General features: G+C 38.6%; 1 protein-coding gene and 1 long non-coding RNA gene across 4 annotated transcripts in view; one reads left to right on the top strand and one right to left on the bottom strand.

The window, feature by feature from the left end:
* Window positions 1-26,075, bottom strand: part of GPC6 (glypican 6) — a 1,088,426-nt gene that overhangs the window by 88,638 nt on the left and 973,713 nt on the right. For both annotated transcript variants that reach the window (XM_072782620.1, XM_072782621.1), the window contains exon 5: window positions 17,141-17,271. In XM_072782620.1, the coding sequence (XP_072638721.1) occupies window positions 17,141-17,271 (131 nt within the window). The remainder of the gene's footprint in view (window positions 1-17,140; window positions 17,272-26,075) is intronic.
* Window positions 4,407-26,075, top strand: part of LOC140607942 (uncharacterized) — a 31,209-nt gene continuing 9,540 nt past the window's right edge. The window contains exons 1-4 of one of the 2 annotated variants that reach the window (XR_012009860.1): window positions 4,407-4,469; window positions 8,842-8,952; window positions 20,670-20,766; window positions 21,538-21,661. This is a non-coding gene — a long non-coding RNA (uncharacterized lncRNA). The remainder of the gene's footprint in view (window positions 4,470-8,841; window positions 8,953-20,669; window positions 20,767-21,537; window positions 21,662-26,075) is intronic. The other variant, XR_012009861.1, reaches the window with a different exon arrangement.

The raw sequence follows: 26,075 nt of genomic DNA on the forward strand, positions 1-26,075 counted from the left end.
AAAACCTGTACTGGAAGAGTTCTTTGAAAACACTCTCAGGAGCAAAGGTGTGGAAATAGGACAAGCCAATGTGGTAAAATCCTTATAATGACAGTTCCCTCTAATTTTGTTGTTGACAGCTGTTCGTGTCCCAGTTAGGTTTGCTGCGGGAAATCAAACATTTCATTGTAATGACCTTAGGGTTGGAGCAGGCAGCTCTTTCCCACCATGGTGACTTCACTCAGGGTCGGCTGGGGATGCTTCCTTGGCTGTATTTAGAAGCTTCCTACTCTGCTAGTTATCAAGAGCTAATACATTTACTAGAATTACAAAAACTATAGTCATATTTTCAGAAAGTTTTGATAAGTTGAATTTGATGTTTCTTCAATTTTTGCACAGGAGGTGATTGCACTCCTAGATACTTATTTTTGTAAACTTTCTGGGATTATTTACTTCAGCTAATTTTTAACCTGCATGTGTATGTTTAGCATGCATGCCTATCAGTTTTGTTCTGTGAGTCTGCTTTACTCTAAAATAAGCATTTTTCATCAGGCATATTATGGGATTCCACTGAGGTACACAGAGAGCCCTCGAATGCCATTCCCAATGACAAATTCCATCTCGAGACACAATTTATTCAGTTTTACCACTACAGTTAATTTCTCTTTTGTCGTATTCAAAAGTTCTCCTTCAACTCAGCATTTTGCAGAGCAGGAGCACTTTGTCTTGGCATTCTTTGAGATTGGTCTTAACACACTATTGATTCTTCTTTCGCACAATTTCTGAAGTTGATGGTGTAAACCAGTGTGATAAAGATAGTGGGCCCTCTCCTCCCTCGTGCCTAAATCACCTCCCAGTGGCAAGGTCATTGCTGATGGAGGGTATTAACATTTCCAAAGCTGGCGGGTTTTGTTGAGTGTGCTATTTTGGATTGCTCCGAATATGACAGCTGACTTTTAGAAAGTGTAAGGCCTAAGGCAAAACAATGCTAATCGCCTTGCTGGGATTTCTTGAGGCCCAGCACTGAAAGGGTTAACAGATCTTCTTAATTTGCCCTTTGGGAAAAATCTGGCTCACTGGTTTAAATTAAATCAAAGGAACAAGAAATGCCCTGAAAGAATATAAGGGCCCTAGGGGGAGATACCTCATCATAAGAGAAAACCTTACCACTTGTTTGATTTTTTTTTGTCTTTTAAGAGTGTTAATTATAATAATAGAACATGAGTAAGTCCACATAGCCTCCTCGCTTTCTGTTATTTGTATCAGGTTTGGATTTAAGGTGGCTTCAGCGCAGAAACTGCTGAGAGTATGATCCAAACGGAAGAGAGCTCTGACTTATAATTATTATGGAAACATGTCACCCCATAATCAGCTGGAGACATACAGAAAAATCTGTCATAATAGGTCAGGATATGAATCTTGAAGTCCTTCAACAGATTCTATTTTACCCTTAGAAAAAAAGGAATGGTCATAAAGAAGTCCTTCCGTGTGGAAATGCCATGCCTAGGGATCAAGAGTTGTTTTTCGGAACTTCACAAAACCTGTAGGGAATAGTTGCAAAGGAGACTGAAGCACCCACGCACCCTGTCAGGAATGATGGGAAACCCTTGTCTGATTCTCATTGACATATATCCATCATATTATTTAGATGAGTTACAAAGGGAAAATCAATGATTTCATTTTTTAAGACGATTTTATTTATTTATATGAGACAGAGAGAGAAAACACAGATGAATTGTGGTGGGGGAGGGCAAAGGGTGAAGAAGAGGCAGATATCCCCCCCTCCCCAGCAGGGAGCCTGACCCAGGGCTCAATCCCAGGACCCTGAGGTCATGATCTGAGCCAAAGGCAGACGCTTAAGCAGCTAAGCCACCTAGGTGCCCCTGATTTCATTTTTAATACATGCAATCTGTTAGTTAGACAACATGTTTTTAAAACATGGGGTTCATGGGGTGGTTGACAAAAGGAATTCTTGTACAGGACACTTTGACCATCTGAGACCATTTTCTGAACTTACTATAGCAGCAGTTTCTTTTTTTTTTTTTTTTAAAAAAAGATTTTATTTATTTATTCATGAGAGACACACAGAGAGAGGCAGAGACAGAAGTCAGCTTTACTGGGAGTCCAATGTGGGACTCGATCCCAGGACCCCAGGATCATTACCTGAACCAAAGGCAGACGTTCAACCACTGAGCCACCCAGGTGTCCTGCTATAGCAGCAGTTAAGACAAAGTTCTTTGGCTCAGGAGGCCTAGGGCCATGTTACTATAATGTCCAATAAGCCTTTTTCTTGGTGGTCGGAGCACCCCGATATATTAGATTTTGAATAGGAAAGAAACAGATGAGGATAATGTGGGCCAGTTAAGTGAGAGGTAAAATGAGGTTAGCTTACATGAGAACCAGCAGATCAAGATTCTATCCTGAGAAGCGGTCAAGGCTGGAGATGTAGATCTGGGTCACTAGCCTAAGGTGGTTTTAAAGCCTTGTTCCCCTTAACCAAGGGAAGTATGTAGATGGGGGCAGATGGGGCTGAGATCATTCCTGTGCCTTGCCAACACTCAGGGTGCTCCCTGAACTTTAGTCTCCTCCTATGTCAGATGAGAATAATAACATTATTCACCATCCAGATAGGCTGTGATGATAAAATGCAGTATATAAGGCAGGAAAACAGAAGCCAGTGCCTGGAAAAAATAAGTGCTTGACAATAATCAGTCACTTACATGATTCTACAATTGTTTTCTTTCTAGAAGTTTTATTTTCTGAGTAAGGAGATTTGTGGGGGAAAAAATGTCTGGGCTGCTGTTGCTTCAATGTTTCCAGTTTCCAAGGGTTGTTAACAGTTGCTATATATGCAATAAATTCCATGCTGTCAAAGTGAAATTAGGGATCTTGGCAAGACTTTGTCATGTGAATGTGTGTTCTGACTCATCAAAAGGGAGGAGGTCATCTGCAGGATTTCCCAATTGGGCCACAGGCTCCTCAGAGGGTGTAGGAGGTTTTCACCGGATGGGTGTTGCAGGGAACATAACCTGTGAAGTCTGCTCTAGCTGAATAAGAGAAGTGATTCAGATGTAATGCTTTCAGATGCATTGACTTAGAGGTGTTTGTGAATCCATTCTAACCTCCGCTACCTTTTTTTTTTTTTGATAAAACAATGTTTTAAAATTGAATTATATTTGACATACATCATTATATTAGGTTCAGGTGTACAACATAGTGATTCGATATTCTTATACATTACAAAATGATCACCTCAAGATGTCGTCTAGTCACCATCTGTCACTATAGGAAGTTATTACAATATTATTGACTCTATTCCCTGTGCAGTACTTTACATCCCTGGGACTTACTCATTTTATATCTGGGCATCTGTCCATCGTAATCCCTTTCACCTGTTACACCCACCTTCCTTTTGGCAACTATATTTGTTCTCTGTATCGGTCTGTTCCTGTTGTTTTCTAGATCACACATATAAGTGAAATCATATGATTTGTCTTTCCCTGTCACTTAGCATAATCCCTCTAGATTCATCCATGCTGCAGTAAATGCAAGATCTCATTCTTTCCAATGGCTGAGCAATATTTCATGATATATATATATATCTCACATTTTTTGTATCTATTAATCTATTGATGAACACTTAGGTTACTTTCATATCTTAGCCCTTGTGCTGCAATGAACGTAGAGGTACATATATATTTTCAAATTAGTATTTTTGTTTTCTTTGCATAAATACCTGGAAGTGAAATTCCTAGATTGCACGGTCATTCTATTTTTAATTTTTTAAGAAACCCCTGTACTGTCTGTAGTGGCTGCACCAACTTCTATTCTGGCCAACAGTGCATGTACCCTCCACTACCTTTAAATCAAGAGAAGAAATACTATTTTTAAGACACTAAAGTTCTGTTCTTTACAATAGAACAGAAGTTTCGAAAGAACACGGTTGTAGGCAAGCCATCTCATTGTAGGAACAAATCATTAGCTTTTATTCCTTGGAGAAATAGAATGAGTATTATCCTCTGCCTATCTTTCTCCAAGGGATGTTGTAAGAAATAATTAGATACAGTGGTCCCTCCCTTATCCATGGGGGATATGTTTCAAGACCCCTAGTGGATGCCTGAAACCATAAATAATACCAAATCCTATGCATACTATGTTTTTTCCCTATACATACATACTTACGATAAAGTTTAATTTATAAATTAGGCACATAAAGAGAGAAACAATAGAAGACAATAAAATTGAACAATTATAGCAAAATACCATAATAAAAGTTATGTGAATGTGGTCTCTCTCTCTCTCTAAATATCTTATTGTTACTGTGCTCACTCTTTTTCTTGTGATGAGGTGAGATGATAAATGCCTACAAGAGATGAAGGGAGGTGAGTGACATAGGCATTATGACATGGCGTTAGACTACTGGTGACCTTCTGATGAGGAAGGTACATCAGAAGGAAGATCATCTGCTCTCAGATCACGTTTGACCACAGGTACTGAAACCATGGGTAAGGGGGGACCACTCACTGTAATTTGGCAAAGTATTTAGCAGTCCCAATGCAGACAGATGCTGCAAATACACAATGAAGTTATCTTTCCCGCTTAGTGGGCTTGCAAAACCTGTGGATTTGGGGAAGATATCTGGCTCGTGAATTCTCTCTCGTAAGAGGATTACTAAAATGATGTCTCAGAAGTTTGCTGGCATTCTGAGATTAAAGAAGCTGCCATGAAAGATACAAAGTTCTGAAAGGAGAGACATTTTATTGTTTCGGAGAGGCAAGAAAGAGAGGAAGGTGTGGTGATAACAGATACTGTGTCTTAGGTTTTTAAATATAAGACATTTTCTTTTAAGAATATCTCAGCATCTTAACATAGTTCCCTTCAAATAAAACAATCTGGTGTGCACTTTTTCAGGAGCACATGTAGCTTTACACCTATATCTCTTTGTCTTCCACAGGTTGATTACACATTCACAAAAGTCATTACTGGTGACTTGATAAGCAGTGGCTGCAGATCAGTCCTGTCTCGGCTCCTGTGTTTTAAAAAAAATTCTATATTTTCACTTTCTACTCAGTGGGTTCTTATTGTGGCGGGATGTTGCTATTCCCATATATCGTTTTGAAATTTGCAAATAGAACTCTAATCTTTTATATTAACTTGGGTGGCAGTTAATGCTACCTAGATTTAACTGGACTTGATATTTTGAGAGTAAGTAATGTTTTATTTACTTATTAGATTCTAATTTATATTACAGTGTTAATGAATGAACTATTTGTCAGATGACCACTTGGGGAATTCCAATCTATTTTGTTCGTTCCCAAGGAAACAGAAGCTATCATATCTGCATCAGCTCCCTATGTATTTTGGCCATTGTTTTCATGAAAGACAGCTGTGGCATAAGAGAAAGGTCACGAACAAGTGTCTAAAAGCCTGGAATACGGGCAGCCCTGGTGGCTTAGTGATTTAGCGCTGCCTTTGGCCCGGGGTGTGATCCTAGAGACCCAGGATCGAGTCCCATCTTGGGCTCCCTGCATGGAGCCTGCTTCTCCCTCTGCCTGTGTCTCTGCCTCTCTCTGTGTCTCTCATGAATAAATAAATAAAATCTTTAAAAAATAAAAAAAATAAAAGCCTGTAGTACTACCTTTAGACTTTCTCCTTAAGCCTGTGTGACCTTGGGATAACATGTTTTCCCCAGTCCTCATGGCGGCTGAGAAGATAAAATGATATGATGCTTTGCAAAGACATTGAACTATGAGGTATAGAGATGTATTATTTCAACCGAAGTCATCTGTAATTAGATAGCCCAATAATGAATAAAAAATCAAATCTATGGATTATGCAGGGTGATGCATGAATAATTTTTCATGAAGAATTGGATTTCTCCATTTTTTTATTGCTATTGCTAAATTCAGAGTCTATAAGAGTTCCTAGCGCATAGTATGTGCTTTTTTGTAAAAAAAAAAAAATTGAAAGTGAAAGACTACAGATAAGTGAAATTTTTAGTTATAATTTCTTCCTTTTGCAAACATTTATGGAAGGCAGTTAGCAGATAGATTTGTGTAAGGCAAGATGAGAAAGAAAAGAGAATTAACACTTGCTTAATGTCCACAATGGGCCAGACACTGTACTATGTGTTTTATATATTTTATTGCAAAGAATCAGTTACCTCTTCAAAATCAATTTAACATTTCTTCCTTATGCTTCAGAAAAAGCAATGAATCATGCATCTGTGTAAAGAACTCATTTGCTATTTCCCTTACTCCGCTTCCTGTGCCAATTCAAAGCAAAACCAAATCAACAACCTTGTTTAAACTGATAAATAGAACCCAAAAAATCCTGTTTCTTGATCATTTGATAATAGCTACCCACTGTGCTTGAAAAGCCAATTAGAGAGCTGAGGACCCTGTGCATAAAATAGTCAGGCTTGGCTCTCTGATGGCTGACAGGTGAGCTAAGAGCCATGAGTAATGGAGATAACTGGACTCACATCTCAAGCAATGGCTGTTGCTTGTAGCAAAGTAGAAGACAGCTTGGGCTGTTTGCAAAGCCTCTCTTTCTGATTTCTCCACCCTGTGAAAATGGTGAGCAGCACCATCTACCCATTGCTGTGGTCATACTGTTTGTATCCCTGTCCTCGAATGTCTAGGTTGAGCACAGAGCTGGGGACCCTTTCTCAGGGAGGAAGTGAAACACATGGACTGAAATGGGTGTGCACGAGATGTCCACACATTACTAGTAAATAGATGTGAATAAGTTAAAATGTTTTTTAAACTCCATTTCATTAAAATAGCAAGTAAAGCTACATCATCACCATGATATAAGATTAAACTGGCACCCTAGAGCCTCATTTCACACTTTTTTTTTCTGGTTCCTAACAGCATTCTGCTAATATCCCACCCATGAAGAATTTTCCCGAATATAAACTTAGATAATTTTAATAACAACTTCTTTCTTTAGATATACATTATGATAGTCGTGATGCTGACATTTTAAAGATTGAGTTTTTTTGTTTTTATTTTGTTTTATTAGTTTGCCAATTTTTTTATGGATTTTTTTTTTTAAGAAAACAGGTTTTCATCCTAATGTCTCAGAAAAATCTGCTCTTCTCCTGTGTTCTTTCCTCCTCCCATCCTCCTCTCTCTCTTCCTCTCTTTTTCTTTGCTCCCTGACTCATGCTTTTCTTTCCTTAAAGACTGATTACAATGGTCCCTTGGCCAAGTCCTCTGGCAAATTCCATGTGGGTCCCTGGATGGGCTCAGGGCTCCGTGAAGAGAATTCTGGGTTACACTGAATTAAGTCAAGTCATCAGTTTCAGCTTTGGCTGCTTTTCACTGGCTTCAATTTTCAGAAGCCAGCTACCATGTCAGTTTTAAGGTTTTAAAAATTTACTCCTGATGCTTACGCAGCCTGGTTCCAGCATATCTTTCAAATGTTTTGCATACATCTTAAAATTGTTTCTTCAATAAAAGAAGTTCTTTCCATTTGCTTGAGAAGATGATTTTTTTTTTCCTTGAAGGGTTTGCTTTCCTTAAATAGCAGAATACCTTGATATTTTCTCCCCAGTGGTGAGTACGGAGGAATTACAAGGAATTGAACAAAGCATATTTTGAATGTGGTGAAAGAGAAATCTTAAATTCTTGGCCTGGCTAAATGATTATTTCATATGCTCTTTTTTTAAATGAGTTTTAAAGCAATTCTTTAAAATCATTTGCTGAAGTTTTTAAAAAAAGATTTTATTTATTTACTCATGAGAGACACTGAGAGAAGCAGAGACACAGGCAGAGGGAGAAGCAGGCTCCCAGCGGGTAGCCTGATGCCAGACTTGATCCCAGGACCCAGGGATCACGACCTGAGCCTAAGGTAGATGCTCAAACACTGAGCTACCCAGGGGTCCCCATTTTGCTGAATTTACATGAATGTGTGAATTTAAACAGCCTGGCTCTGTATCATTCATTCAACCAGTACTCATTGAGTGTCACCATAGGCAGGTGCAGGTGCTGGGAATATTCCAACCGACATGTCCCTGCCTTCATGAAAGTTCTGACAAGAAACTAGGTAATAACATCCTGATAAATGCAATGAGGACATCCATGAGGGGCAACTAACCAGACTTGGAGGGTGAGAGAAGGCTTCCTAGAAGAGCAATGGTGTGCTGGAACTAGCTCTTATGGGCTTGCGAGACCACTGGTTAAATTGTCAGGAAATCTGCGAGCCAGTCATTAAACAGTGATCACTAAAAGTTAAATTGTATATACTTAAAATTATATACATTATACTGAAAACCAAGGTGATATATACTCAAAACTCATTACTTCCTAATTATTTACTCTTATCTATGCTCTTGAAGTTATTTATGTCAATTATATCAGTAAGGGGGAAAAGTCATATTGTAGTGTGCTACTCTGTTCAGTGACATCACATTGTAGCTTAAAATCATCATGGTGGGAATATTTACACAACAGAAATTGGCAAACACTACCACCTATCATGTTTACTGGATTGAGAACTGGTTGTGCAAGCAGGACACCACTGAATCTTGGAGTGAAGTGAAGTGAAGTGAAGAAATAATAAATAATGCCTGACAAATGGTGTATATTTGGTTTTGGAATGGAGAGGATAGGATGTTGCAAGATGAAGAAACATCATGGGCAAAAGCATGGAGGTGACAGAGGATGGTTCTTCTGAGTTCTTCTGAGCCAAGGCTATCTTGTATATCTGGCACATACAGAGGTTCTCTTATCTCCTATGTTAAAACATCTAGGAGGACCCAGCCTCTTAGTCTAATTCACTACTTCCTCCACAGCATCTAGTATGGTGCTTGGCAGATAATCAATGCTCAATAAATATTTGCTTTGATAATTTCAGGCAGCGAGAGTGGTGAGAGTGGCCTGGAGAGGGGTGGCAGGCTAAGGAGAGTATCATGCAGGGCTACATCTCAGCTTCACTCTAATGGCAACAGGGAACCATGGAAAGCTGGTAAGCAGGGGAATAATGTGAACATATTTGCATTTTTAGCAATCCTTCTGGTTACAGTATAAGGGATAGATAGGAGAGGGGCAAAACCAAGGGCAAGGAATTAATTAGGAGGGTGTAATCCCTGAGGGAGATGGTAAAATCGGGGGTGCGGCTGCTATGGATGGATTCAAAAGAGATTGAGAAGGACCCCATGACAGTGGGGTCTGTCATGGACCAACCATGAGGGCAAAGGAGAAGGGGAAGTTGAGGAGTCAGCTGGGCTTCTGGATAGGATGAGGTGTGGCAGAGAGGCTCTGTTTGGACCAGAGAGTCCTGGGGAAGGAGGATTTGTAGGGAGGAAACGAGTGCAATTTTGGACAGAACTATTGGAGGTGGCAGGTGGAGGTGTGTGGCAGACCGTCAGATAAACAGGTGTGATCAGGAGAGTAGACTGGGCTAGGAGAGATTTGGGATGAAAGCTACTCCTGTTGCTGTAGTGAAGTCAGAATGCTGTGTCCCAGGAGGTCCCACTCTCTGCACAAAAGCTCTTTTTGTTACCCATTTCCCCCCAAGTCCCATATTTTAAAGATATTTTGTCCAGCTAACAGGTTATGTGCATTAAAAATAAAATTAAAAAAATGATCGATTTTCACTTTATAAGGCGTCTAAGTTACGCGGCTGGTGTTTTGAGGTATATTCTGGGATAACAAAGCGAAAGAAAAGATATGCAAAACGTGTTTAGAAGAAAAAGACTGACAGAGTGCCATATAATTCAAAAATTTCTGGCAGATATGTCTCTGCCTCTCTCTCTCTGTGTCTCTCATGAATAAATGGATAAAATCTTAAAAAAAAAAAAAACTTTCTGGCAGAACAAGCGGCCATAAACACACAAAGGTAGCTCCTCCATGAGTTTAAACATAGGCTGGCCAGGGCGATGCCTGTCCAAAGCCAGCAGGATGGCACCCCCGGGCAGAAGGAGGCGCTCAGAGCTGGGGACACCCGTGTGTGGGGAAGGCCAGGCTACTGAATTCCTGCAGCCCGACCCTCCGCTGCCCCTGGGAAGCATGGTTCTGACGGAGTCCTCCTTAAGGCAGGAGGATGTTGGAAGAAGGCTTTCAGGTGAGTGAGAAGGTATCTTCCTCTGTTTCTAAGAACACACTAAATGTTAAAAATGGAATTGGCTTCCAATCACCTATTCTTGAGTAGGCTTCATTAAGGGTAATCTTCTCATCTTTTGCCCTGAAGTTAAAGTGAAGGAAAATCTTAAGATAAATCTCCAAAGGTTAGAGATAATCAGGAGTTTCCCTTTATCATCAAAAGGAAGGGGAAACATTTTTTAAAAATCTCTTTTACATGGGTGGAAAGTTAAAACTAGTTTGCTTTAAATGCATTTCCTATAAATGCATCGTAGGCACTTTCCTCAAACCTTCATTTTGCTTTATAAGAAAAAGGTGTCTTTTTTTTTCTTTCTTTTCTTTGTACCTAGCATCTAAAAAATCTGGCTCTGTTATGCAGTGATGTCACAAGCAGGAATAGACCAGATTCTGGTTTTCTGTATAGAAATGGAGAAATCAAAGAATAAAAGATGTTTCAAGGAGGTCACTGTTGCTTAGTGAAATATTATAAGTAAGAGCTGACGGGCAGAATAGAAACTTTGAAATTTGAATAACCAGAGAAACTATTCTGAGAATTCTGAATCAAAGCATCATTGAGAATTTGCTCTTTTCTTTTAAAAACAAAATTAAAGGAGAAATAGAAATAGAACTTTATAAATAGTACGGCCATTTGCTTTTTTTTTTTTTCTCAGAAATCAGGGAGAAGGAACAGAACCACTTGTCATTGCAGCAGGCCAATTATTCCCTTAACGTGAGAATAATGTGAGATTGGGCAGAGGCCCCTGACATTCCTTTAAAACCTTTTGCTGTGCTGGCACTGGTGCCACCACCAGGTGGATAAGTTGCTGACAGCCTTTATCCAATGCCACTGATCCCTCCAGCCTCCTTCCTTTTGAAGGCTTTGTTCATTAGCCATTTCTTTAGTGCCATGCCATGCCACGTCCCAGGCCAGGTGGAAATATGTGTTCCCTTCAGGATGATTCACCGCCATTGAAAATAACACCAAGCACAAGTGCCGTTAAGTGCAGGTGTGTGTATTGCACAACTGCTCCTCTGATCTGAGATGCTGAAGATAAGCTGGAAGACCATCATGGATGAAGCAAAACCATAGAGCCAATCAACACTCTTTAGGATTTACACATCAGAGACATTTTCAATACCAGCAATTAAAATATTGTACCTGTAAGAGTGGTTTTGATTGGGTATGTTCCATACTAAGCATTTTACATGGATGATACAGTTTTACTCTCAAACAACCCTATAAGGAGGTACTACTAGCATCTTCATTTTTAAGGTGAGTTAATTGCATTTAGACAGATAATTTGCCCCAAGTCCACAACCTAGTAAAAACCAGATCTGAGGTCTGTCTGATGTCAAAATCTGATCTTATAACCTTTATGCTATTTTAAAGAATCCTAGGCTGACTTCAAGTACATCTTAAGGTATTTTTGTTCTTTATTGTTGAAGTCTCTCTGGCCTTATACTTTCATGTTTCAAGTTCAACTCAGCAAAATTTGCTGTTTCTTCCATGTGTAAAATGACATGTTGGGATGGCCCTCTGTAGAATGTAAGAACAAGTTAGATGTAACTCCTGCTGTCAAATAATTTATAATCTTCGGAAGGAAAAGGGAAGTACGCAAACAACTAAAACACACGAAATAATATGCCGGCTGCTTTAAGAAGGGCACACATAACCTAGGAACTCAAAGACAAACACTACTGGCATAAAAATATGTTTATTTAAACTAAATTCTAAACAATGTCTTCGTATCTGAAAGATGGTATTTTCTACATGTGAATTTCCAAGATATCACTTATGCCTGAATGTTTTGAAAGAAAACAGATCCAGAGAAAAGAAAAATATCTGGATGCTAGAAAAGGAAACCTAACCAGTAGTGAAGACATAATGTTCACCACACTGCTAACTGTTTAGAACTGGAAAAGCACATTTGAAAGAAACCTTCATTTCACAGATGAGGAAACTAAGACTCACTAGCTAGAGGCAGATATTACTACATTCTATTTTCCATCCTCTTAGGTTTCTTTTCTTTCTTTTTTTCTCTCCCCATCTTCATTTGTGCTGTAGATTCGGAAAGAATTGTCTGGAGAAAATTAAGTATCTGGAGGCCACTCTACTCCTCTGTAATGGGTTCTACCCTCATCTGTAATAAGTATTAATTGAATGGATGGTTTCAATTGGAATTTAATAAGTCTTCCTTCTTAATTTAGATTATATCTGACAAACCAATCTTTTCCTGGATTAGATTTGAAATTATTCCTAATACAGTTAAATTATATTGAGTGAGATCAGTTTCATCTTCCCTGATAGGATAAGGAGACACAACACATCTGAAATTCACAGGCAGAGCCTCAGCAAGTATTCTTCTCCCTCTCCTTGGGAAATTTCCAGAAACCTGCAAAGTTCTTTGATTTGGGTGGGTAACAGAAGTGGTAGAATAATGAGGGAGCTTTCCTGTCTGCCATGAAGACTAGGAAGATGGTGAATGTAGTAAGTGTGGTTGGGGCTTGAAGAATTACCAGTACTTGTTTCTCATCAGAAGGTTCTCCGTAGTGTGTTTTAGGCAATAGCCCTCCCTTAGAAGGCTGGTTCCTCCAGTGCTGAAGTATATGTGGACCAAGTGGGAAGATACTTATTGAGGAACCAGTGGCATGCTGGGAAAGTCTTTTTCTGTGGATCAGACCATTTACAGTAGCAATTCCAAGTCTGCCACTTGTTAATTGCATGACCTCAAGCAGGCTACTCAATTTCTGTAAATTTAACATTCTTTACTTATAAAATCAGGAGACTGATGCTCTATAAGATTGCACCAAGGGTTTGAAATAAATATATAAAACATCTAGAAAGAGACTGACATGGGAGCCTAGGAGCTATTTTGTCTTTGACTGTATTCTTCATGCCTGGTATATGATAAGGCGTTTGTTGAATGAATATACTGGGTGGTCAACTACTGGTGGACATGTAATTGGTACTAGGTGATTATTTGTTCATTAAGAACCAACAGGGACGCCTGGGTGGCTCAGCGGTTGAGCACTTGCCCCTGGCTCAGGGCGTGATCCGTGGTCTCAAGATCGAGTCCCACATCAGGCTCTCTGCCTGGAGCCTGCTTCTCCCTCTGTCTATGTGTCTGCTTCTCTCTCTCTCTCTCTGTGTCTTTCATGAATAAATAAATAAAATATTAAAAAAACCCAACAGTTTTAGTGTGCTTTTGTTTCCAGTCTTTAAACATATGTACACATACATATATATATACACACATATAATGATATATGTATTATATATTATATAACATATAATATTATACAAAGAATACAAAAACCAAGAGTTTGAAGTAAGTGCCATAATGTTATTACCAAAATTTTATAGCTTGATTATACAATTTGGTATAGCCAATGTATTTTTTAAAGTTTATTTATTTAAATGATCTCTACACACAACATAGGGGTTGAACTCATGACCCTGAGATCAAGAGTCACATGCTCTTCCGACTAAGCCAGCCAGGCACCCCTAGCCAATGTATTTTTTTTTAAAGGAATATCAGTGTCCCCTATATTCAATAGTTTAGCTGTGGGCTAACTAGGAGAGGAAAAAGAATCTGATAATATGTACAAGAACAGACCTAAGACAAGATTGGAGCACAAGCATACATGGTGGGAACAGATCTTTACGTTAGTCAGCAAATTCCACTAATTCAGGATCAGTGACTAGGTAAAAAAAATAAGCTGTTCTCTCCTGCAGATATGATGAGAACCTATGGCATTAGAGGAGGGGAATTTCATATCTGAAACTGTGGTGTGTTCATCTTCTGCCTTCAGATAGAAACAGGGAGAGCAAAGTAGACTTTTATACTTTGTACTACCAAAACTTCAGGAAAGGTTGGAAGCAATAAATGATGAGACTCTGTAAGAGAATGATTCCATTAGAATTTAGCATGGTGGGAAGCACTAGGTATAGTTGTGAAGGGAATCAAACAGAAAGAGACAACTTGAGTCCTTTTGGCTTTGCCACTCTGTTTCCTCATCTTCTCATGAAGGTTTTACTGAAAGTCTTTGAACTTTCTCTTAATGCTTGGTCTACTCCGCAGATATTTACTGACCTCCGCTCTTGCGTGAGATTGGCTTCAGAGGTGCCCTCTTTGTTATAATGCAGTGATCTGGCAACATGGACCCTGCCATCAGAACCTTCTCTGCTCTCCTTATGCACCATGAGGCCCCTCTAAGTTACTTAACCTTTCTAAAGCCTTGGTTTCCTTATCTGGAAAATAAGGTGGGAGGTTCCAGCTCATCACAAGCATTGTTATAAATATCATATAATATAAAGTACATAAAGCACAGTATAGTCCTTTGAAGTAAGCATTCAACAGGATCTAACAGTTATAAACATGCTTGCTTTTCTGAAAGCGGCTTTAGAATGACTTCTAACAGCAACTGGTGTAATAAGTTAAATGATTCTCTAAGGAGAAGTTGTCAATCATATCCTGAAATAAAAAGTCATTTTAATTTGTAAGCTTTACGACTCTCAGGATAACTGCCCACCCTTTACCCCTACCCTCAATTAGGAAATAGCTTCTAGCCTTGCTCAAAGCCTTATCAGAATTTAAGGAAGCCTTGTTATGTAATTATGTAATTATTCCAGTGGAAGTGTAGACATCTAGAACTTTGAATTCAGTGAGACTGTTTATCAACGGTGACTGAGGGTTCCCTTGAAAAAGGAAAAAATACATGAGGTGCCTGGGTGGTTCAGTGAGTTAAGCATCTGACTCTTGATCTCAGCTCAGGTCTTGATCTCAGGGTCATAAGTTCAAGCCCTGCTTTGGGTTCCACACTAAGCATGGGATCTACTACTGAAAAAAAAAAAAAAAAAAAAAAGGAAAAATGCAGCCCTCCAGTTCTTAGCAAGAATGTAGATTTTAGATTTTAGTTCATGCATGACTTCATGGATGTGGCTTATATGGAAAATGAAGCTACCTATTTCTAAATTCCATTCCCTTGATGCAATAAAGCTTCTTTTGGAACATATCCATCACATCAGCAAATCCTATTGGTGTTTGCTGCTAAATATATCCAAATACCAAACACCTGTTGCCTTTCCATGATATTTTGATGCTGACTTTGGTTGTTCTTCAAACCCTCTTCAACATTGCAGCCTGCCTCCTACCCCTCTTACCTGCAGAGCCTGGCTGCTCTCCTCTCTCTCATTCCTTAACTCTCTCCCCTTTGCCCTGCGTCAAGATTACCAGATACATTTTTTTTTGTTTGTTTCTAGCTCATTTGACATTTCTTGTCCTGTTATTTTATGACCTGCTATACTATATCCTCTCATGTGAGTGTACCCTTACATGCCCTATATTATTTCTACTCTTGATTTTGACATTTCTCACAAGGAAATGTGTCTTTTTAAAAGCACATTCCTTATTAACAACCCTCCTATTATAATGGAGTTGGACAAATTCCACAAAAATGTCTCATCCACATTCTGGTAATAAAGAGAGAGTCCATCTGACCTCTTCGAGATTTTTTAATAGAATAACTTGAATACGTATGCACATGCTCCAGTGGAAATCCTTCAAAGTGTGTGATGGTCTCAAACTTCAAACACTTTTGTCCAAGTGCTTCTTATACCCTCTTCTCTAGGGCTGTTTTGAATATCAGCAACCTTAGCATCTGGTTACTCAAGCACTGAGGGGATAGATCGTGGTCTCTCAAAACAACATGAATCGGTGTCTAGGCAATAAATTTGAGAGGAATAAATGGTTGCTATCTTTTCCCAGGAAAGGAAGAAAATAGCTTTTTGTGGAATGTGCAATGGATGGTGGTAATTTGGAGAATCCAAATTACCCCAATGGATGGTGGTAATTTGGAGAATCCTCCTTTATACAAGCTACCCCAAGCTCATTAAAACTCAGAGGTAGGCCTACAAAACTCTTGGCCTATCTCCCAAGAAGAGAAAGAGAAAGGGATCCAGGGCAGATTTTTTTCTTACCCATTTCCTACCAGTTCACCCCCAAAAGCCCAAATCTGGTTTGACTCAGACTCCGCCAAGGAAGCCTAGTCTGATGCCATGGCTCTCTTTCTGCCCTGCCAATGTCCCCCCATCACACATCCACTCCTCCTTGATTATATCTGAAATCTCTTCCACAAAGGATTTTAAAAATCAAAGAAAGCTAAGCATGCATCTCTTTGCTTGCCATATTTTTGTGTGAATTACTTTCTTTTTTTTTTTTTTTTTGTTTTTTTTTGTTTTTTTTGTTTTTTTTTGTGAATTACTTTCAATTAAAATGCAATCGCTCAGTCAACAGCCAGGTTTAAAGGCCTGACATAGATTTGGTTAGTGTGTCATGGCAGGGAGGCCAATAAAAAGAACATAAGGGCTAAGTGCATTCATCCTTGTGGGCAAAAAGGGGCAATGAAGAACAGGCTGGGGACCCTTTGCAAACCTCCCAATTTTGCTTAAGGTAGGTCCTGTTTATCTTCAACTGAATGGAGACAAACAGAAATTTGGCACCTGGTATTTGTGTATTCTCCGAACCCAGAAGCTCTGTCTCATATGATTTATGAAAATGTACTTTTCTTCTTTTAATGTGCGCTTGACTTCATACAAAGGAGCATTTTCCCCTGAAGATTCATTAATGAAGTTTATGTCATAGTCTTAAAAAAGAAAATCAGATGAAATGTTTAATTATTTACGATTGAACATATAGAACATTTGCCTCGTTTGCACAGCTGAAGATATAATTAGAAGTTCCTAGAGAGAGAACAGGCTGAGGGTGTGCAGAAATTTCAAACATATTAGAAGGAAAATTTCCCTCCAAATTGCTCACAAATGTGAGGGATTAGTCAATATACCTGGGGCTCTCTGAAATTCCATGATTTTGAATAGCTGAGAACCTAAAGATTACTTCCTTTCTCAATGTCATTTTGTTGGACATTTTAAATGAAGTAGCAAATTTGTAGCTCAACAGGAAAAGCTCTCTGACAATGTATTCGAATTGATAATCCCAGCCGACATACATAGTTACTTCATTTTTAGAAGACTGCATTTTCCTTATTAGTAGAAATATGACTAATGCAAATACCTTTGCGGACACCTGCATGCTGTTTTCTTGCATGTTCATAATGGCTTCAGAGATCTTGACATCTATGGGGTCCATGACAGATTCGATGTTGAATGGTCCTTCAAGTCGCTCTGCCACCAAGAGCATCGCATCTGTTAAAATACAGGAGCATGATTTATATGAAATCAGGGAGCTCCAGGTTGTTAACCTGTGTTTAAACAGTTCCAACACAACTGGTTGAAAAATAACCTTTCATTCAACATTTTTATTTGCTTTTATATAATTGGAAATGGGATGGATGACTAAATATCAAAGCAGTATTTTATTTTACTTCACTTGAAGATTGAAAATTATTTTACATGTATAAAACCAGGCCTAAAGATGAGACAGAGAATCCACATTAAGATCATTGGATGTCTCTATCCAGTGTGAAGTTAAACCAAAAGAACAAAACTAAAAAGAAAACAATATTAGATCAAGGATTGGCTAAATTTCAAAAATGGAGTCTAGTCTCTTTTCTCCTGGAGGATGAGAAAAATTGAGAATGTTGGAAAAGAAGTGCTAACATGTGGATTTGGGTGAACAAATGTTGAGATCCTATTTAAACCTATATATGATAGGGTGAAGCATTTCTAGATTTGCAAAGAACAGATCTGCCCCTATTTTGGGTCCTCCTGTTTTAACACTCTGACATCCTTTGGAGATACAGACACGGCTCTTATTGGGTTTATTCAGGGCTTATTATGGTGTTTATCACATAGTAAGCACACAAGAGACTGTTTGTGAAATGATATTGTGCTGAACTGAAGTACTGCTTGGGAAGCTTTAGTTTTCTGGAGAAGATGGTCATAGTGTGTTGGCAAGAGCTCTTCCTGAGGAGTGCATAGCCCTGTTGTTCTCGTCCTTGGTCCATCACTGACTAGCAGAATGCCCACAGGAATAACCTTTGAGCTTGGCTAGCCTCAGACTGGTGAGGAGTATAAAAGGGACTGGTGATGAGGAGTCTCTCAGCATCTATGGTGAGGGGCATATGCCCATTACTGTGCCACCAAAAACTGGCTCAGTTTGTCTTCAGTATTCAGGGCACAGTTTGGTAAACTGCCTTCATCTGGATGGTTGAACAGAACTTCCTGTGAGGGTGATAATGTGGCTACTGGGGCTTAAAATGTGGCTAGCGTGACTGGAGAATTAAATTGTTAACAAACTAGTTTGCTCTTAATTAATTTAAATATATTTTTAAATATTGACTTGAGACTAGTGGCTGCCATATTAGAAAGCACAGCTTAGACTTTTAACATATAGATTCCAATCTTAGATCTCAAGGTTTTGAATTGTTAAAGCTTTTGGAGGCCAATCTGAAAACACTTTCCTTCTTTCAAAATAATACACGTTTATTATCAAACACTTACAAAATACAAAAAAACCCCTCCAACAACAAAGGAGAGAGATACATCCATAAAGCTACTTCCCAGAATAACACCCAGAATAGTTTGTATATGCTTTGCTTTTTTTTCCCCCTCTGTGCATTTTAAGCATGCAACTGGAAATATACCACCCATATATCATATACTATGCTTTCTAAAATAATATACCATTAATGTTAAATGATGTTTGTAGTAGGTATTTTATAGTATTAGTAAGAAGAAACCAAATTTTACTTTTATTACATACCCAACCATGCTCAATCAAAGTCCGACATCAAAATTTTTTCAAGGTTATAAATAGTTATGAATTAGGTAGATGAGAAATCTTTTAAGAGAGATGAATTATTGTAAGAAAGATATAGTACTCTTTGGGAAGCAAAGAGTCACATCTCTAAAGAACACTCAGTTTTGTGAGTAACATCAGCTTTAACGCTACCCATTGGCTTTCTGTGCCAGACTCCCAGAACTGAGTTCTGCTCTACCCTTCGTGTAATGCCACCAGAGTAAATGCACTCAAGGAGGTCCCTCTATTCTAGTGTGAACAGACTCCCAAAGAACCCCTAACAACAAATTTTCTGATTTTTTCCCTTAGATAATGCAGACTTTGTATGTCGCAGTGGGATCTTATAACAAAAGTAATGATTTCTCTGCATCTTACTGACTTAATTACCTGGCAGTGTGGACAGAGGATGCATATTGTGTGTTGGTAGTATTTTGATATTAAAGATGTTTTTTTCCCTTTAAGGTTTTCAAAGGTGGCTCACTGTTATCTGAGAGCTGATCTATTTCTTTTATGTCTTTATATTGTTTTGTACATTTATTAAAAATAGTCCCCTTTACCCTTAGACTTCCCAACGGGTTTTTTTTGTTTTTTTTTTTTTCCAACGGGTTTTTTGATGACGATTAATTATGACGAATGAGCAAGTTTCTCCAGATGGGTGTATTCTGCTAGAAGAATCAAGAATCCTCGTACAGGAAAAAGAATTGGCCTGATGGAGTGATTCAACAAATGCAATTAAAGAAACTGAAATTATGGGATCCTTAACTTTGTGTCTTACATTAGTATTTGCATAAATCATAATACAAAGAGTACTGGTCTACTGCAGTGTATTCATTCAACATGAATGGGCTGACTTGAGACAGTGATACTGTTGGCCATCCTGGAAGTCTGAGGGCCACTGTGCTCTCATTAGTAGGGGGAAGTGTTTGGATTGGATGCTAAGGACTTATTGTAGTGCCATAGTTTGAAATTATGGGATCCTATCATAAAGCAGCTAGGTTTCTCTTTGGTGATTTCAGTTTTTTTGTTTCCTGCTCCTTTCCCACCACAGTGCTTGCTTGTTAGATTTCTGGGTCTGCAAACTCATCCTTTTAGACTCTAATCACCATAAAAGTCCTCGGGCGGGCCTCTTCTGATCATTTGCCCATGTAGTCTTGGAATAAGGCGGTCCAACTGATGATCCTTTATATTAAACATAACCAAATGGTCACTTTTACTCAAATTTCTTGCTCCTGTATTTCCATACCTTATCTCAATTCATTTATTTTTCTTATAAAAACTAATTTAAGATGATACATTTTTGGTGTAGGCAGGTATTCTTTATTTTTCTTTTAATTCAGATCAGTAGTCAGAAGATGCTACTTTAAGCTATTATATAGTTTAGGCTATTACTAATTGTATATATATATATATATATACACACACACATACACACACAAAAGTTTATATATATAATATATATTTATATTGTATATATTATTTATATATAATATATAGTTTATATATTATACTTATATATTATTTATGATCATTTTGTGATCGTTTGTGATCCTTTTTCAATACATATGTATCAAATCATTATGTTGTACACCTTATTATATACACACACTAATTATATACATTTAATTACTAAGTAAATTAAATTCTCCTTTGAACACTCAAAAACCAATGTAGATTGGCTCAAAATTTCAGAATCATCATTAAGAGTAATAATGTGCATATAGTTTATGATACTGTATTCTACACTTAAAAATTTGTTAAGTGGGTAGATTTTATGTTAAATGTTTTTTACCAAAATAATAGTAATAGAAAGAGTAGTAATGATTATTGTGCTTATGAATTACAGAAGTGTGGAAAAGGAAACACATTTACACTGTTGGTGGGGACATAAATTGGTGCAGCCACTCTGAAGAACAGTATGGAAGGTCCTAAAAAGATTAAAAGTAAGCCTACCATATGATCTTACAATCATTTGGGTTCTGAGAAACCAAATCACCATCTTGAAAATATATCTTTATCCTCATGCCCACTACAGTATTATTTATAATAGCCAAGACATGGAAACAATGGAACTGTCCATTAACAGATACATGGATAAAGATGTGAGATGTATATATATTATTCAGCCATAGAAAGAAAGAAATTCTGCAAGGATGGAACTTGAGGGCATTATGTTAAGTGAAATAAGTTAGACAAAGAAAGACAAATATTGTATGATTTCAGTAACATGTGGAATCTAAATAAACCTGAACTCATAGATAAAGAGAACAGATTGGTGGTTGCCAGAGGCAGGGATTAGGAAGTGGGAGAAAGGGGTGAAAGAGGTCAAAGGGTACAAATTTTTAGTTAGTAAGTCCCGGGGATGTAATGTACAACAAGGTGACTGTAGTTAAGAATATTGTTTTGCACATTTGAAAGTCACTAAGAGAGTAGATCTTAAAAGTTCCCATCTCAAGAAAGAAAATGTGTAACTATGTGTCATAATAGTTGTTAACTAGATTTATTGTGGTGATCATTTATATATATATATATATATCAAATCATTATTTTGTACACCTTGGACTAATACAATGTTACACATCAATTATATCCCAATAAAAATAAAACAAAACAAAAACGAGTCACCTAAAGATACAATCATCCCTCTGCCCAGTTCCCCTTTTTGTTTTATTTATTTATTTATTTTTTAATAAGACTTTATTTATTTATTTGAGAGAGAGAAAACCAGCACAAGCAAGGAGAGGGGCTGAGGGGGAGAAATAAGCTGACTCCCCACTGAGCAGGGAGCCTGATAGGGGGCTCGATCCTAGGACCCCAGGATCATGACCTGAACCAAAGGTAGGTGCTTGACTGACTGAGCCACTCACGCCCCCCCACCCCGCAAAACCTTTTTTGTTTTAAATATACATGACAGGATTCCCCAGGGCCACAAAAGGAAAAGCAACTTTTCAGAAAATGCTTCTAGTATTTTGCATCTCTGCTACTAAGGGTCATGCTGACAGCTCCTGACTTTAAGAGTCTAGTTTAGATACATTATGGAATGAGAAAGTGGCAGTGGAAGGCCAGAGCTGACTAGTCCTGGAACTCCCTGTAGGCCTAGAAGTGAATGGCCACTCTCCCCGGACCCCAGACCTCAGAGGATTGAGAGGATCTGCATACCCCACTGAGCAGCCAAGAGCATCCTGCTTGACAGGTTTGCCTCCCACCGGCTGGGCAAGGCTCTCATCAGCCAAGCTCTCCAGGTCAGGACAACTTTCCTTTTTCTTTGGGGCTGAAGGAAGCCATACCTCTCTCTCCTCCCAATACTTTTATGACACTAAGGCAGTGGTTGGTAAGTTTCTCTGCAATCCGTTAAGTCACAACATAGCCATAACTTACTCCAGAGGCTGCCATCCTACGCTGTCTTAATTATCTCTGTGCCTTTTATATTTTGAAATATTTGGAACATTATTTTTAACTGTGCTCTTTCAGCTGTTATCTATGGCCAATTAAACAGGGCAGTGCTGGCATGTCAGCTAATGATCAGCTGATCCTTCTGCACATATCTCCTGGGCCATACTGGTTTTGTTTCTCTTTAAACAAAGACAGTTGTCTGGCTCTAGCAGCACACCTCACTTTTGCTTCTAGGTGGAGGGGACGTTCAGATGAGTTAGAAATAAGTGGTATTGCATCTCAAGGTTCTGAGGCACACAGAGATGTGGTTACCGTGTGAGAACAGGGGATGTGTGTAAAGGCTCAACCAGAAGGTGTGCATCCAAAGGTGAGGCACCAGGCTGCAGGCAAAGCTGCACGTCTAGGCCAAGGTAGTTTGCTTAACTAAGCATAGACTTTCCTGTTAAGAGCAAAGAGATCTGACTCTGATTAGATGGCATCAGGTGCTTGTGTTTCCATCTCGGACCCTTCATTAAGTGCCAGAGAAACAATGCATGTCATGAGTCCCATTCTGCTCATCATGATGTCTACCTAATAGCAGTGGTATGAGGAATCAAATAAGATAGTGCCTGGAGAGCTGTTAGCACAATGCCTGGTGCACAACTGGCTTTCCATAAAGGTTGGCTAACACAAGGCACTACCTCCGGGGCAGAGGTTGAAAAGAGAGGACCAACATGCAAGAAATTTGGGTGGGAATGTTGACAGCAATTGATGTGAGGAGTAAGGGAGGGAAAGGCACGGGATGACTTTAAGATGTATATAGCTGGTGCTCTTTGGTATGCTAAGTCAACGTTTTGATAATAGCTGCTTTGTGATGGATGAATTCATTAGTGAGAGAAACAAGACTGCTTTATTTTCTCATGATGTGCCCCTATGCCAATTAATGATGACTACAAAGTCTTCCATGCCCTTCCTATTGAGAGGTGGGGTTTATGCCCCATCCCCTTGAATCTGGGTGTGCTCTGTCACTGCTGTCACTAACAGTGCGCAGTTTCCAGATCTCTCGGTACCCTGTACTTCTCAGCCTCCAGAACTGTAAGAAATACATGTTTGCTGTTTTAAACCCTGCAGCCTATGGTATTTCCATTATAGCAGCCCCTATGCAGCTAAGAGACCTGCATAGGGAAATGGTAACACCTTAGACATGAGTGAGATATTACCATTTCCCAGTGGATTGCCATCTAGTGACCCCAGTCAACACTGTGGGGGGCAGAAGAATCAGCCAGCTGAGCTGATGTGAATTCCCAATCTACTGTACTGTGATTTGTAATAATATGGTTGGTATTTTAAATTTGGGAACAATTCATTTGTAGCAATAGGAAACCAGAGCAGCCAAATATTTACAATGTTTATAAAATATTCAGATATTTTCCCAACATTTGTTTGTCAGGACCTAAATATTCAGAATTCTAGTCAATTAATATTTGACCAATTTAACAGTTATGATATAACCCCAGTTGACAAACACTGAAATAGTGAAAAAAAAAAGTTGCCCTCAAGGGAATATACGAAACAAACTTGCTCTAAGTCTGCAGAGCACAGCTAGCCTCAGATTAAGATATACATTTCCCCTGGGATGTGAGCATGAGAGAGATAGAGAGCAGGTTTGGAAAAAAGGCAAATATTCTGATTTTTTTCTGAGTATTTGACTTTATGAAGAGCAAAGACTCTGACACGGGAGCTAGATGTTATCTCTGATCTCTGGATGGCACTGGATTAAAAACTATCTTGCTGCAGGGACTGCTGAATGTTTATGTTCTTCTAACATATAAATATTAAGTGAGATTTTATATGATCAGATATATATTTTTAATTTATTTCTTGAGATTAGGAGATGTAACATCAGAAATGATCTTACTGAATGCTACTGATTCTAACCTAAAAGGGAATGATTTTCAAAATGTTTTAGAGGAGACAAGAAGAAAAAAGCCTTCATTTTTAAATGAAGTGTTATCAACCTTTTCCTAAATAACAATAGAGTAGAAATGACCTTGAAAATCCAGTTGGGGAGATTTGGGGGAAACGGGTGAGGGTGGTCAAAGAGTACAGACTTTCAGGTACAAGATGATGGGATCTGGGGATGTAACGTACATCATGGTAACTATAGCTAACAATGCTTACCGTACTATATACTAGAAAATTGCTAAAAGAATAGATATTAAAAGCTCTCATTACACACACAAAAAGGGTAACGACATGAGGTAGTGTAAGTGACTTTACTGTGATAATCATTTTATCATATATATGTGTTATCAGATCAACACGTTGTATACCTTAAACTCACACAGTGGTATTTATTTATTTATTTATTTATTTATTTATTTATTTATTTATTTATTTATGATAGTCACAGAGAGAGAGAGAGAGAGGCAGAGACATAGGCAGAGGGAGAAGCAGGCTCCATGCACCGGGAGCCCGATGTGGGATTTGATCCTGGGTCTCCAGGATCGCGCCCTAGGCCAAAGGCAGGCGCCAAACCGCTGCGCCACCCAGGGATCCCCAAACTCACACAGTGTTATAGGTTAGTTATATTTCAAAAAAGCCAAGAAAAATAAGCTAAGAAAACTGAAAACATCCAATCAAAATAAGCTCAACTTGACCTAATAAGTATTTGTGACTTGCTAAGAAGTATCACTGGGTCACTATGAAGTCGTGGTCAGGGGGCGGGGGGTACAGAAGTGTTCATGCTGGTCACATTCATGGTGTTTATGAAATGACAAAGATGAAACACACGAACGTTAGAACAATTTTTTAGTCCTCTGAGAGAAATCTGAATTAAGATTAAACGCTCATTTCAAAGTTCTCATTAAATCTTTTAAATTTGTCCTGATAATCTGCTTTTTTGAAAAATGATATATATATATATATGCATTGTCTACCTTATTGTTTCATCAAAATTCCATAGTGACCAATTTTGGTTTTTCTTTACAAGTAATGTTCCCACTCTCTTCCATCTGCAGCACCAGTGTTTTAGCTTAGCCACGATATTTTCCCCACTGAGAAGCAGACAAAAGAATAATAAAAAAAGAATAAAAAAAAAGAATTAAAAAAAAATCAAGACATTTTAAAAGAACCCTAGTAAACTCTTTCAGTGGCATCCAGTCATTCATTAAAAGAAAACAAACAAAAAAGCAGCTTCAGTATTCATACCTAAGCTCATTTATGCCCATGGTACGGAGGTAATGAGAAGGCCCTGCTTTCTACTGTGGCTAGCTGGAGCCTGGCACATTGAGTATACGTGCCCTTTGCTTTCACCCAAATCCAGTAATTAAAATGCTCATGAGATCTTAGACAGGAATGTGTTTCCTGGGAGGCCTGGAGAGAGCGCAGCCAGTGGAGACAAGGTTACAGCAGCAGGTAGATGTGACCTGAACACCCAGAGAAGGGTGTCGACGGGATAGTAGAGAGCGTATGCTTGCCTAGTCAGAAGGGCCATGCCCCCTTCTCAGAGCTGTTTTTTTTTTTTTCCTTTTCCTTTTTGTTTTTGATTTTTAGGACAATTCTATAGTGAAGTCTTTTCTACTTTTAGAATTCTGATTCACCAGAATTCCAAACAGAGAATATTTTCCCTCCTCTGGACAGCATTTCTGATTTCTTACACTAATCGCTATCCCCACTTCTGCTTTTGCTTCTCGGTAATCTCTTTTCTGACATTGCTAGAAGAACTGTCTTTAAAAATGCAAATCAGATGAGGTCAGTGCCTTCTAAAAGTTGCCATTGTCTTCAAGAGAAAGTCAGAACCTCTCTGCGCCGCATAAGAAAATCCCTGCCCTAGCTCATCCCTGCCCACCTCAGCAGCCTTGTTTACTCCCTGCTCTGA

This window comes from Canis lupus, chromosome 17 (genome assembly GCF_048164855.1).
Source record: "Canis lupus baileyi chromosome 17, mCanLup2.hap1, whole genome shotgun sequence".
NCBI lineage: Eukaryota > Metazoa > Chordata > Mammalia > Carnivora > Canidae > Canis > Canis lupus.